Genomic DNA, 13,609 nt, shown 5'->3' with positions numbered 1-13,609 from the left:
TAAAATGCCAAGGGCAACAAGTAACTAAGAGAGTCATGGAGCCTTCTAAGGCCACAATGAAAATTTTAATTTCCTTTCTTCTTTGATTGAGACTCATTTGCATTCAATGGCTAATGTGAGCTGTAGTCTGCCACAGGATATGACTTGTGGGTTATAGTTTGTGTATGAGGCCAGAATGGTAAAAGGAAAAGCAGTCGGAAGAAAGATTTAGAGCAGGCCATAGAAGGGACATATGCAGGCTCCAGGCAGGTCCGCCATGGACGGAAATACCCTGGAGTTTACCAAGGGAGTGAGAGAACATGCATCAAGGAGGACATACATAAGAAGAAGGAGCGAAGAAACTTCAGGATTAAGTGAAAGTTGAGATGCTTGTCGCTTAAGCACATTCACTTAGGAAACTTAGTTACAGCCCATACCTACTTCATGGGACGGGCCTCTTATCTGTGCATGGAATGTGTGACACTGAGAGCAAAGGCTGATCCCCTCCCTCCCTGCTATCAGCTACTTCCACCTTTTACCTATGAATACATTCTATCTCTAACTGGTATTTGTAGGTAATAAATACTTATTGAATAAACGAATGAAAGAAAAAAACATTTTGCTCAAATCTATGGCTGAATGTCTTTCATTGAAACATTCTTGGGCAAGTTAGAAATGCCGGCCTCTGATAAAAATGCCCCAGGGGCTCTCTTGTTGCTATGAGCCAGTGCCCTGTCCAGGTTTCCCACCCTCCTCTGCATGTCATCTTGATCGGCTTCTCAGGGTGCCCAAATCATCTGAGAACAGGGAATTTCAGGGCAGAGTGCAAGGTGCAGCTTTCTCATGGCCTGGCCTCCCAGCATACAAGGTTAGACTCGCAGTTCCTACCACTTTCCACTGAGGGCAAGGCAAGCACTTTCTCTAGTTTCGGAGCCGATTTCCTGGTTCAAGTCATCAGTTCAACTGGAGCTCCATTCCCAGGTAGAGTACTAAAACCTCCTAGTTAGCTGTCTTTGCCCCGAGCACTCAGATGTTCTCTCCTCAGCTCTCTAGTGTTTCTCTTCTAATCCATCCTTCGTGTCAACTTCTTCCTAGTTCAACGTTCAGTCTCTAACACCGTGTCAGCTGCTAGGAAGGAATGCTGTGCCTGGTAGCTCACCATTCACTCTCCTTCACTACAGCCCTCAACATGCTGCACTGTCATTCTCCACTTACATGGTCATGAGCTTTGCAAGGACCTTCTACTCAGCACAGCATGGGTCCACAGTAAATACAGAAGACACCTGGTGACTGAGTGGCATAACTCATGATGGAGTAGAAATCAAGGCAAACATAGTATTTCTGTAATGACTCTGGTAGGTTGGGTTAGGCAATATCCTCTTGTGAAGATTGGTATCAACTCTGAGAAATATTTTATTCAGTTGTAAAGTCCCAGTTAAATTCCTTTGTAAAACTGGAGAAATAAAGGCTCTGATTAAAAACTAAAATTTCCCCAGCCCTCTCAAAAGGGGTAGGGGAGGGGAGCAGGTGTAGAAGAATGTCTGATCTGTCATATTCTTTAGTCAGAGCCATAAACGTGTTTGGGTAAGACAAAGTGATGTTCTGATAACGTTGATAAAAGTAACTTGAAGACTGGGTCACAGGAAGCCCAAGATAAATGCTGAGAGGAAACAGGTTCTTTTTGAAGTAGCCTCTTCATAATCATTTTCCCACACATTTGTTCAACTTCCGAAGGAGGACTGAATACTTGATTTGCTTTGCAAATGAAAAAGCTTAAGAATGAGACATTCAGATAATGTTATAACATGTGCTTAGAAGGCTCCTCCAAGCTTGCTTTAAGTTTAGGCTGCAGCTTCAGAATCGTGTGAACAGTTCCTGCAGGCACATACTAACCGTGTTACCTTAGGCTGGTACTTGGGGTTTTTATTTTGTGTTTTTTGGTACTTGGTTTTAAAAAGAGATTCTTGAGGGTCTTCATAAGAAGGTGGGATGGACAACGACCTCAGCAGCATCCTGACAACACAGGCACTAATAGGTTCCCTGAGGGTGCACCTCAGTGGTGTCGCTTGGTGATAGTACCACAGCTCCAGAACTCAACTGGGGAGGAGGGGCAGTGGGTGGGAAGGTGAACTATTGCTTATCTTGCTTACACTATGGCAGGCCTCTAATTTTATTTCCATATTCTACAAACATGTGTAGGAGTTTTACACCAGCTAGCAGTTGGGAAGAGGAAGAGAGCAAGACCTGAAATGGCCAGAGAAGTCTCTTCTCTACACAAAAAGCAGACTGAAATCCTTTGAAACTTGCTGACAAACCAAAACTTCTCAATGTCCTCTGTGAACTTCTTGAGGCTGCCTAGCACAGTGCCTGGTAATCAATAAATGTTTGTCCAAACAACACATGATTAACAATAATCCGAGCAATGTTATTGTTTTGGAGATATTTTAAGCTCATTAAAAGTTTTTGAAAGAGATCATGATATCGTTACCAATAAGAAACGTCTCCTTTTACCTTTATTTTCCATACAGACTTCTTTGAGTTTCTGTTCTCAAACACCTAATGACAAGGATAACAAAACTTGGATTAAAATATTTTTGGTGAAAATAAATTTTATCAATGAGAAGGGGCATTTTAAAAAACATCTCTCCCAGGTTTCTGTATAATGATGATTTCTGTTTAAAGACCCACAACATTAAGAGTTTCTGGTGTGAAATTACACAGGTCTCTCTTAACCTCATGAAACTGAGAGCCAAGCACAAAGAACCTGCCTATTAAGATCAGGATGGACATAAACACAAAAATAGCTCAGTAAAGAAGCAGACCACTATTACAAGCATTAGGTAAAGATTTTTATTTCTTATTTAACCATGCTGTATGTATACATACAATATCAATATATACAACTTGAACAAATACAATATATACATAAAATACAATGAAAGTTGGCTTTTGAAATTAATACGACAAACTTATCATATGATTTGTAATTTTGGCCAGTATACAGTATTGTAGTAATGCTACTGAAGTTATTAATGATTTAAATTAGACTACAGTATAAGTTCAAAGGCACTAGGAAGATCTATGTTTTCTTCTAGCATTTTAGATCAAAGAATAACTAAAAAGGAAAACAAATGCATACATTAAGAAACTGGGCAGACACTGGCATACTTAAATGTAAACTCTACCCGTTCTTTAATTCACAGCCCTGTAGGAAAGGGAGGGACTTTCCTTAAGATAAGGGTTAAGGGAAAAAATATTTTTAAAAGACTAGAAAGAAACAAAACAACCTAAACCTATAATCATAATTTTAAAAACATGTTACAGTTGAAGTAGCACCACCCTCTCCCCCAAAGTAACCTTAAATTTCTTGCAGCAAAAAAAAGTCCCCTTTTCCCAGAAAGTAGATGCCACAGCATGTCAAATGGATTCTACTTGTGGAACGAACACATAGATGTAGACCCGCCACCTTGATTACTCTTATACTTCACAAGAATCTAGACAAAAATGGGGAATACTATTATATTTTAATATCATTATTACTACATGTAATTGCAAGGTTACTAAAGAACATACCACAAACAACATTCTACCAAGGCTCCTTTTAATAAATATTACTTTTTTAAATTAAAGAGAAAAATAGCCATTCAATAACCTACTTATATGTGACACTCATTTTAAATCTGCTTCTTATATCAAATAATGAGCAAGTTTGTTCATCTATAGCCTTTCATGAAATTAACACCAAAGTTACAAAATATTTCATTTGTGGACAACGACACAAAGTAACTGTGAAGAAACCATAGAACTACTATGATTAGACCTAAGTGAAGAGCTCTAAAGTCAGGTTCCCATGTTTTCACATGGATACTCAGGCCTGGCTCCAATATCTAATCTTGGTATTATATAAGATGAATATTTAATGCCCATCTGGTATAATCAGTTCTAATGTAAATGTTTAAAAAAAACTGCTAAAGTAGCCTGTTTTTTAAATTTCTCAACGTTTTGACTTTTTATAGATTTCGTTTTGTTACTGCTGTGGCGTGGAAAAGAAAAAAAAACCAAACATACTGGCTTAAATTTTCTATAATGTTTTAAAGCTTAATTCTAAAGTTATTCCTTTTCTATTAACTGGATGGTTAAAGGGTACACACGTGCATTTTTTAAAAAGAAGAAGTAGTCATATTTTTTTCCTACTGGTAAAATTAAGATTTCTCTAGAGTTATTATTAACAGAGTTAAATATGCATCTACAATTGCCAAGATATCTGCTTACACAAAGCTTTTACAAGACATAAATTCACAAGTCTTCACGGTACCTAAACAATGCCCCACAAAGTTATAAATGTCTAACTATCTTACATGTTATAAAGAAAATGCTGCCAGTTAACTGCAATTCTTATTACCTAGAAAATATTCACCATACACAGGATATTTAGTACATCACCTTTGGAATGTACTTTAAATTTATGGACACATTTTTACCACCACCTTACAAATAACGCTACATTCGCTCACTCCCATTCTATATACATCTTTGTAATTATAAACCAATATTGAACCAACTTACTAAAATAATGTTAACTTAATAAATACTCATTTATGAAGTCTTAAAACTTGTAGCCAATGTGTTTCAGGGCTGATTACAAAATTTTAAAACTCATAAAAGATATATATATATATATATATATATATATATATATATATATATATAGTGGTTTTGGAGTAGCATAACTTTAAAAAAATAAAAATTTTGTAAGCAGTCAACAAAAGAACAAACAATTCTATGACTTTTTCTTTTACTATAAAATAAAAATAATTTTTATTTTAGAGGTATGGTCTAACTGGATTTGTCAATGGAAGAAATTCAGGGAAGAATATTTTCTTTATAAAATAAGAAGAAAGACAAAACAAAGTGTTTTAAAAGCAAACAATTAAAAGATATTTTTCTTGCTTTGTCTGTATTTTCTAGAAAACAGAGACCTTTCTCAGTTGGGAGAAACAGAGCAATTTTCATCAAAATTTAGAACTCAGACACAGGAAAGCATCAGTTAATCATGTTTCAAAGTGAATTAAAAAAAAATAATACCCATAGAGGCAAATATTAGTGACCAGTATTTAGCTTCTTAATTTTCTGCAGCTGTGACTCCTTTATATTCAGGTACAGATTCAATGTTTCAAGAAACATGAAACCAAAACAAACAAACAAAAAATTTGACTTGAAGTCAAAGTGGCAAAAAAAAAAAATCAAGAGAGGTCCAGATGAAACATATCTTCAACTTTTGTTTTTAAAACATGTATACTTCTAAAGATTGACTATCGAATTATAAAATTTTCTATAGATCAATAAGATCCCCCATCTCATATTTTAAATGCAATGAATGTTAGTATAAAAATTGAACATATTTTAAAAGGCCAGGTGGGTGTTAGGATAGAATCATTTCTTAGATTTGCAGCCCATACATTCATATATAACAGGAAAACATAGGACAATTAGACCTGCAACTTTCTATGTGCAAAACATGACTTACATTTTTTTTTCTATTTTGAATATCCGGTTATCTAAATATACAGTAGTTGAGTAAATCACTAGCAGATTTATGTATACATTTAAACTGCAACTCTCTATAGTATAAGCTGCTCTCTCAACTTCCCTGCACAGTATAAGTTGAAAACTAATATGACAATTTGAACAATTACCAGTTGTACAATTTTAATGTTATATTAACTTAATATATATAGACTAAAAGTTATTAGGCAAATTATTAGTTCCAGTCTTACTGCATGATCTACAGCTTCCATTATTTGAAATAACACAAAAGTCTTCAGTGTTTTAATTAAAGGTTTTGTCCAGGCATGAGGATATCACTAATTTTTATTCTGACTTTAAGTCTGTAACATTTACTGAAGTAAAGAGTCAATTACAGTTTCAGGCTTTGCAGAACGCTTTCTGTTTGGAGAAGAGAAAAAGAAAACATGAATGCCTTCCTAAAAGACTGAAATGCAAACACTTTACATTATGTAGTAGATAATACCAGGCAGCCATAGAGTCTAGAAACAGGCCAAGGTTTGACATGCTTGACCATGAGATCAATTAATGTCTGCCTTTTCAGGCTAGGGAAAGGTCACCTCGAGTGAGCACAAGAGCATGGCCCTCCACTCCACCACCCACAGTGATGAAGGAGTGAGTGAATGATAAACTGGACTAGACAATGTGGACAGGCCAAGCGGTCTGCATGCTTGCCAGATTTGAACCCCCTGATTATCTCTTCTGGGGTATGCTAAAGATGCCGGCTTATTCAGTGAAAATCAGAGTCACAAATCATCTGAAGCAACAACTCACAGATGACTGTGTAGGAAATGATGGAAATGTTCCATTAATCTATCATGTTTATTGCAGTTTTGCTTATTAGCACACTGAAATATGTGCTTCTAATGAGGAATATCACATTGAACATTGTCAAGCAATGTAATGTAGTATCAATAAACTATTTATTGTGTATATTTGTCTATAATTATGGCCACTTACTGTTTTCATAATACAGCAGGCTAATTCTGGTACACAGAGATGCTGGGTTTGTCTTGTCGAATGTTAGCTCACATTTTTTTTTTTTTAGATTAAACCGAAAAAGTATATATTTTAAAACAAGCATTCTGAAAACTGTATCCAAATACCTTATCAAATTATTTGCTTGTTTGTTTTAGGTCCACATAGCTTTTAAAAAGTGACTAAAGATGGAGATCTCATGTAAATAATCCTGATTTCTGGCTTCTCCTTTGAAACAAGAAGATCCAGAAACCATGGGCCCTCTTTCCCCAAACTAACTAGAAGCAGGGTAACAGGCCACTCACTCCAGACAGAACACGCTCTGTTTTGCCCCAGCCCACACCACTGCCTATTTTTCTCCCACACTGAGAGCAACTGTCTTACCATTTATCATCATACTTGCACTGTTACTTTTCTTACTAACTGCAGAGTTAAGAGGAAAATACCTCCATTAAAGTGGAAAAGTCAAAGACATAGAGGAATTGGTGTTTCTTTGAACTGATTTGCTTCATTCATTAATATTACATGCATGGCTTCTGTTGGCATATGAAATGCTTTTAATGTCTGACATCTAAATGCTGAAGAATGTAAAAATTTGTACACTTTTAATATGCTACTGATTCCTCCTCCCCAAATTTATAAAACTTAGGTTATGTCTATGAGATTATGTTACACAAAAATATTAAAACTTAGACTTCACCCTACATGTAGCTCAAAAGTCTAGGTACTCAAAGTAGGGAAAAATATAAGCTTATTATTTCCTATCATTTCAGGAGCCCCAAAGTCTGTTAGTCAGTTTAAATAAGCTGAACAGTACTTAATGTAGGGAAGGGAGAGAAGAAATAAGCTCCAGCCCAGGGCTTTCACATCCTCATTTCTCTGGGCTATGTTACAATACATATAGACTACTCAATAGTCAAAAGAGAGGGAAAGACAGAGAAGTTTTATTTAACTGGTGACTGAGGAAATCAAGGTTCTTGGGGCAGTATTCATGACAGAAAAATGAATCAGCTGAATACAATACCTTGGGAGTCTAACGAGGCAAATTAATTAGCATCTCACTAGAATAATTAGTGTAAGGATTAAGGAATTAAAATAGTAATGACTTATACATTTGGAAAGAACAAAGTAAATTAACAATAAATTCTACTACTCAGGAGGGCTAAAGAAGTTGGAAGACCTTAATTCTTTAGTCAGATTTTATTTACTCAAATCGTAACTACATAGGACTTCAATATTTAGTTAAATATATCAGACAAAATACTTATCATATTAACTAAATTTCCTTTAAATGTACTTAATTTGAAAATCTCACTGCCTTTGGCTCATGGGACTCAAAGACAGTTCTTACCTTCTCCCTGTCTTTGGCCTTGCTTTCCCCTTTGAAGTCCGTGGCCTCTCTAATTTCATCAAGGACTGCCGTAGGCTCTCCTCAGTATAGGCAAGATACACATGGGAAAGGTCCACTTCAAAGGGCTATATGTAAAGGAAATAAACACAAGACATTCTTACAGAAGAATTTAAACCAGATTTGGGGGAAGATTTAAAATACTAAATAAACTCTTACGAAAAAAAGCCAAAGACAAAACCAAATAAATATCTAAAGATATCTTTTTCTAATGCCATTTATCTCAAATGTATTCACTAAGTGTTGGTGAAGAAGCCCTGACACACTATAAATTCCTTAGCAGTAAAGAAAAACTGTTGCTGTTTTCCCTAAAGCTGCTACTTCCTCTTGTTGACCTAAGACTAGGACCAGCTTTGAAAAGGACAGACTTATTCTAGTCTCTAACCAAATTCCCAAGGCCCAGAGAGATGGTGAAAAGAGCCTCCAAAGAGAACTACATGTCACGCTTGTCGTAGAAATGCCTGCCATCACAACTAAAGGTGAACAGAACTGTCCTAATAATCACCCCATCCTAGAGCCTCTATTCTCAAAATAGTAGCCTATTTTTCAGCTGAGCTGATTAATAGATATCATGATGATAACACAATTTAGTGACCCACATTCCTATAAAGAACCAACTGTAGTTTTTTTTTGTTTTTGTTTTTTAAAAAAGCACTCTTACGTCTTTCTCCTTTTTATCAGGAACTGGAGTCTGCTTTCTCATGTTATTTCCTGTGTAGGCAACACATTTCTCAAAAAAGGAAAAAAGAAGGGGAGGAGAATTATCTTAATTAGCAATTAATACTATGAATGAGGCAAATTACTATGAGATATACTGATGGTACACTCATAAAACATGATTTAAATGCTGGAATAGAAAGGGACCCCAGAGGTCATTCAGTCCTATACACCAACCTACACCATCTCTACTATGTATAACACACAGAATATTCTGTGTGTTATAACATAATTATTAAAACATCTTGTCCACCCCAGTGGCTTCTCATTTGATTCATCCTCTGGACCACCTTTCTCCACATTGTAGCCAGTACAACTCCAGTCTACAGGAAGTATTCCGTAAGTATTTCATGAAAGGATGAAGGTTAATACTCACTAGTTGCCATTCCCCTATGTCTTCATTCCAATGGACATAGTTTTCAATCATTTCCTTTTAAAAGAGTCAGAGATGATCTACTTTTAATATTTAATAACATTTAAAATACTGAAAAATATTCATGGAACTAAAATTTTAATATAGTAAGTAAAAAAAGTTAAGCCTCAAAACATTATATGCTACATGATGCCCCTTTTATATATTTTAAATTATATACTTTCAAGGAATATATGTAGATTCAATTAAACTGTATAAAAATAAAAAGCAAGGAAATAAAGAACATGGCATTCAGGATGGTGGTTACCTTGAGTGTGAAGAGGTAAAGGGATAGAAGAGGCAAGAGGGAAACCATTTGGTTAGAAACAGGTCACTACCATGGTCCTAGCTTTTGTTTTGGGTGACGAGTTCACTATAAAATAACTAACTAACTAAACAAAAGTAGGCCATCCAAGGACCATCAAGGACAGTATACTGTGAACCAAATACTAATTCTGTGCAGCTGAGGTCCAAAGGAAAAAAAATACTAAGGCTTATATTCAGACAAATTTCTTAAAGCTGTATATAGATTCAAAATAAATTTTTAAAAATCAATGTTAGAAATTAAAGAGGATACAAATAGATGGAGAGATATACCATGTTCTTGCATTGGAAGAATCAACACTGTGAAAATCACTATACTACCCAAAGCAATCTACAGATTCAATGCAATCCCTATCAAACTACCACTGGCATGTTTCACAGAACTAGAACAAAAAATTTCACAATTTGTGTGGAAACACAAAAGACCCCAAATAGCCAAAACAATCTTGAGAAAGAAAAACAGAGCTGGAGGAATCAGGCTCCCTGACTTCAGAGTATACTACAAAGCTACAGTAATCAAGACAGTATACTACTGGCACAAAAAAAGAAATATAGATCAATGGAACAGGATAGAAAGCCCAGAGATAAACCTACTCACATATGGTCACCTTATCTTTGATAAAGGAGGCAAGAATATACAGTAGAGAAAAGACAGCCTCTTCCATAAGTGGTGATGGGAAAACTGGACAGCTACATGTAAAAGAATGAAATTATAACACTCCTTAACACCGTACACAAAAATAAACGCAAAATGGATTAAAGACCTAAATGTAAGGCCAGACACTATCAAACTCTTAGAGGAAAATATAGGCAGAACACTCTGTGACATAAATCACAGCAAGATCCTTTTTGTGACCCACCTCCTAGAGAAATGGAAATAAAAACAAAAATAAACAAATGGGACCTAATGAAACTTAAAAGCTTTTGCACAGCAAAGGAAACCATAAACAAGACGACAAGACAACCCTCAGAATGGGGGAAAATATTTGTAAATGAAATGACAAAGGATTAATCTCCAAAACATACAAGCAACTCATGCAGCTCAATATCAAAAGAACAAACAACCCAATCCAAAAATGGGCAGAAGACCTAAATAGACATTTCTCCAAAGAAGATATACAGATTGCCAACAAACACATGAAAGAATGCTCAACATCATTAATCATTAGAGAAATGCAAATCAAAACTACAATGAGATATCATCTCACACTGGTCAGAATGGCCATCATCAAAAAATCTACAAACAATAAATGCTGGAGAGGGTGTGGAGAAAAGGGAACGCTCTTGCACTGCTGGTGGGAATGTAAATTGATACAGCCACTATGGAGAACAGTATGGAGGTTCCTTAAAAAACTACAAATAGAACTACCATATGACCCAGCAATCCCACTACTGGGCATGTACCCTAAGAAAACCATAATTCAAAAAGAGTCATGGACCGGGCTTCCCTGGTGGCACAGTGGTTGAGAGTCTGCCTGCCGATGCAGGGGACACGGGTTTGTGCCCCAGTCCGGGGAGATCCCACGTGCCGCGGAGCAGCTGGGCCCGTGAGCCATGGCCACTGGGCCTGCGCGTCCGGAGCCTGTGCTCCACAATGGGAGAGGCCACAGTGGTGAGAGGCCCGCGTACCACAAAAAAAAAAAAAAAGAGTCATGTACCAAAATGTTCATTGCAGCTCTATTTACAATAGCCAGGAGATGGAAGCAACCTAAGTGTCCATCAACAGATGAATAAAGAAGATGTGGCACATATATACAATGGAATATTACTCAGCCATAAAAAGGAACAAAACTGAGTTATTTGTAATGAGGTGGATGGACCTAGAGACTGTCATACAGAGTGAAGTAAGTCAGAAAGAGAAAAACAAATACCATATGCTAACACATATATACGGAATCTAAAAAAAAGAAAAGAAAAATATGGTCAGAAAAACCTAGGGGCAAGATGGGAATAAAGATGCAGACCTACTAGAGAATGGACTTGAGGATACAGGGAGGGGGAAGGGTAAGCTGGGACAAAGTGAGAGAGTGGGATGGACATATATACATTACCAAACGTAAAATAGATAGCTAGTGGGAAGCAGCCGCATAGCAGTGGGAGATCAGCTCAGTGCTTTGTGACCACCTAGGGGGGTGGGATAGGGAGGGTGGGAGGGAGGGAGATGCAAGAGGGAAGAGATATGGGGACATATGTATATGTATAACTGATTCACTTTGTTATAAAGCAGAAACTAACACACCATTGTAAAGCAATTATACTCTAATAAAGATGTTAAAAAAAATCAATGTTAAAGTTTACTAAAATATACTGGAAAGACAGAAATTTGGGGAAAAGAATAATAGAGGCTGAGATTTTAAAATTTTACTAGTATTTAGAGTTAGCATATATCTAGAGATGGATGGTAGTGGTTACTGCACAACAGTGTGAATGTACTTAATGTCAATGAACTGTACTCTTAAAAATAGTTCACTGCAGGACTATTTACAATAGCCAGGACATGGAAGCAACCTAAATGTCCATCAAGAGATGAATGGTTAAAGAAGATGTGGCACATATATACAGTGGAATATTACTCAGCCATAAAAAGGAACGAAACTGAGTTATTTGTAGTGAGGTGGATGGACCTAGACTCTGTCATACAGAGTGAAGTAAGTCAGAAAGAGAAAAACAAATACCATATGCTAACGCACATATATGGAATCTAAAACCACGGTACTGATGAACCTAGTGGCAGGGCAGGAATAAAGATGCAGACGTAAAGAACGGACTTGAGGACACAGTGGGGGAAGGGGAAGCTGGGACGAAGTGAGAGTGGCAAGGACATTTATACACTACCAAATGTAAAATAGATAGCTAGTGGGAAGCTGCTACATAGCACAGGGAGATCAGCTCAATACTTTGTGACCACCTAGAGGGATGGGATAGGGAGAGTGGGAGGGAGATGCAAGAGGGAGGTGATACGGGGATATATGTATACTTATAGCTGATTCACTTTGTTGTACAGCAGAAACTAACACACCATTGTAAAGCAATTATACTCCAGTAAAGATTAAAAAAAAAAAGTTAAAATGGTAAATTTTATGTATGTTTTACCATTCCCCTGCCCACACACACACACAGAATTAGCATCCATAAACAAGGAGAAAAGGTTAGCACAGTTTTGTTTATTCTAATTATAGGATAAAGAATGTTGAAAGAATAAACAGGACTTATACCTTTACATGAATTACATGAATTTGGCCTTCCTCCCAGGACTAAGAAACTCTTAGTCAGATACTTAGTTACTCAATCAGAGAATTGTGTATTAAGAACAGTTAACAGCTGAAGTGAAATGTGATGGCCATTAGTTCAAGAAAATTTTATCATCAGCAACCTAAATGTAAATATTTACCATTACGTAAATTAGAAATTATATTTCTTTAGTCCTTAACCCCAGCCAGGTGACCTAATACCTAAGACAGAGAAATTCCCAATTACCTGATAATCCTGAGGTATAAAGTTATCAATAATAAGCATCTGAAGTCGAAGCTCCCGGCTAAGCTGTCGAATGTTCTCCAAGAGGCCTTCAATTTCCCTCTGATGTTCCTGTTGGAGATCGGCCATCTAACAGAAAATCAATGAAAATACTAAGGACAAACAAGATTTTAAATACAAAACAATTCCATCTGACATAGGGCAGTGGTCTAGGAAACCTTGTAAGAGCTTACCCAGTTCTTTCACAAAAACAATGGACAGAATAACACTATCTATCATTGTCTATTCCATGTTATTAGTTAAGGTTGGAAATAAACAATTTAGCTTAACAGCTGAAATTAAAAATTGCAAATAAAGGCAAAAATTTTTTTTCTATAAAATTGTAAGCACACATTATGATTCCTTTAGGATTCTTAATCATACTTAATCAAAGAAATTCTTTTCTAAAAAATTCAAACTACAATAATAGGTAACTTCTAAAAGACCAACCTCTGACTTCGCAGCCATCAGCATAGTCCAAACTTTCTTTAATTTCTTGGTCTTTCCTTGCGCTTCTTCTTGCAAACTGGTATACTTTTCTTCAATATCCAAGCGTTCTTGCTATGACATAAAGTGATAAACTTCAGAATAATTTTCTTCATTAAATCACAAGTTTAATTATTTAACAAATGACATAAATGTTTAGCAACTATTATCTTTCAAAGCAATCCACAGATATGCTTTAAATTTTTATTAAGGGACTTCCCTGGTGG

At 36.2% G+C, this 13,609-nt stretch overlaps 1 protein-coding gene across 2 annotated transcripts in view; it reads right to left on the bottom strand.

Annotated features, from left to right (window-relative positions):
- Positions 1-5,835: 5,835 nt before the first annotated feature.
- Positions 5,836-13,609, bottom strand: part of KIF3A (kinesin family member 3A) — a gene marked incomplete at its 5' end in the record, with an annotated part of 72,009 nt that continues 64,235 nt past the window's right edge. For both annotated transcript variants that reach the window (XM_079703604.1, XM_079703605.1), the window contains 6 exons: positions 5,836-5,925; positions 7,874-7,998; positions 8,592-8,660; positions 9,024-9,077; positions 12,861-12,986; positions 13,347-13,457. In XM_079703604.1, coding sequence (XP_079559730.1) covers positions 5,877-5,925; positions 7,874-7,998; positions 8,592-8,660; positions 9,024-9,077; positions 12,861-12,986; positions 13,347-13,457 — 534 coding nt within the window. In that variant the 3' untranslated portion in view covers positions 5,836-5,876. The remainder of the gene's footprint in view (positions 5,926-7,873; positions 7,999-8,591; positions 8,661-9,023; positions 9,078-12,860; positions 12,987-13,346; positions 13,458-13,609) is intronic.

The sequence above is a fragment of the Hyperoodon ampullatus genome (assembly GCF_949752795.1).
Source record: "Hyperoodon ampullatus genome assembly, chromosome: 4".
Taxonomy (NCBI): domain Eukaryota; kingdom Metazoa; phylum Chordata; class Mammalia; order Artiodactyla; family Ziphiidae; genus Hyperoodon; species Hyperoodon ampullatus.
This window is presented reverse-complemented; position numbering and strand designations above follow the sequence as displayed.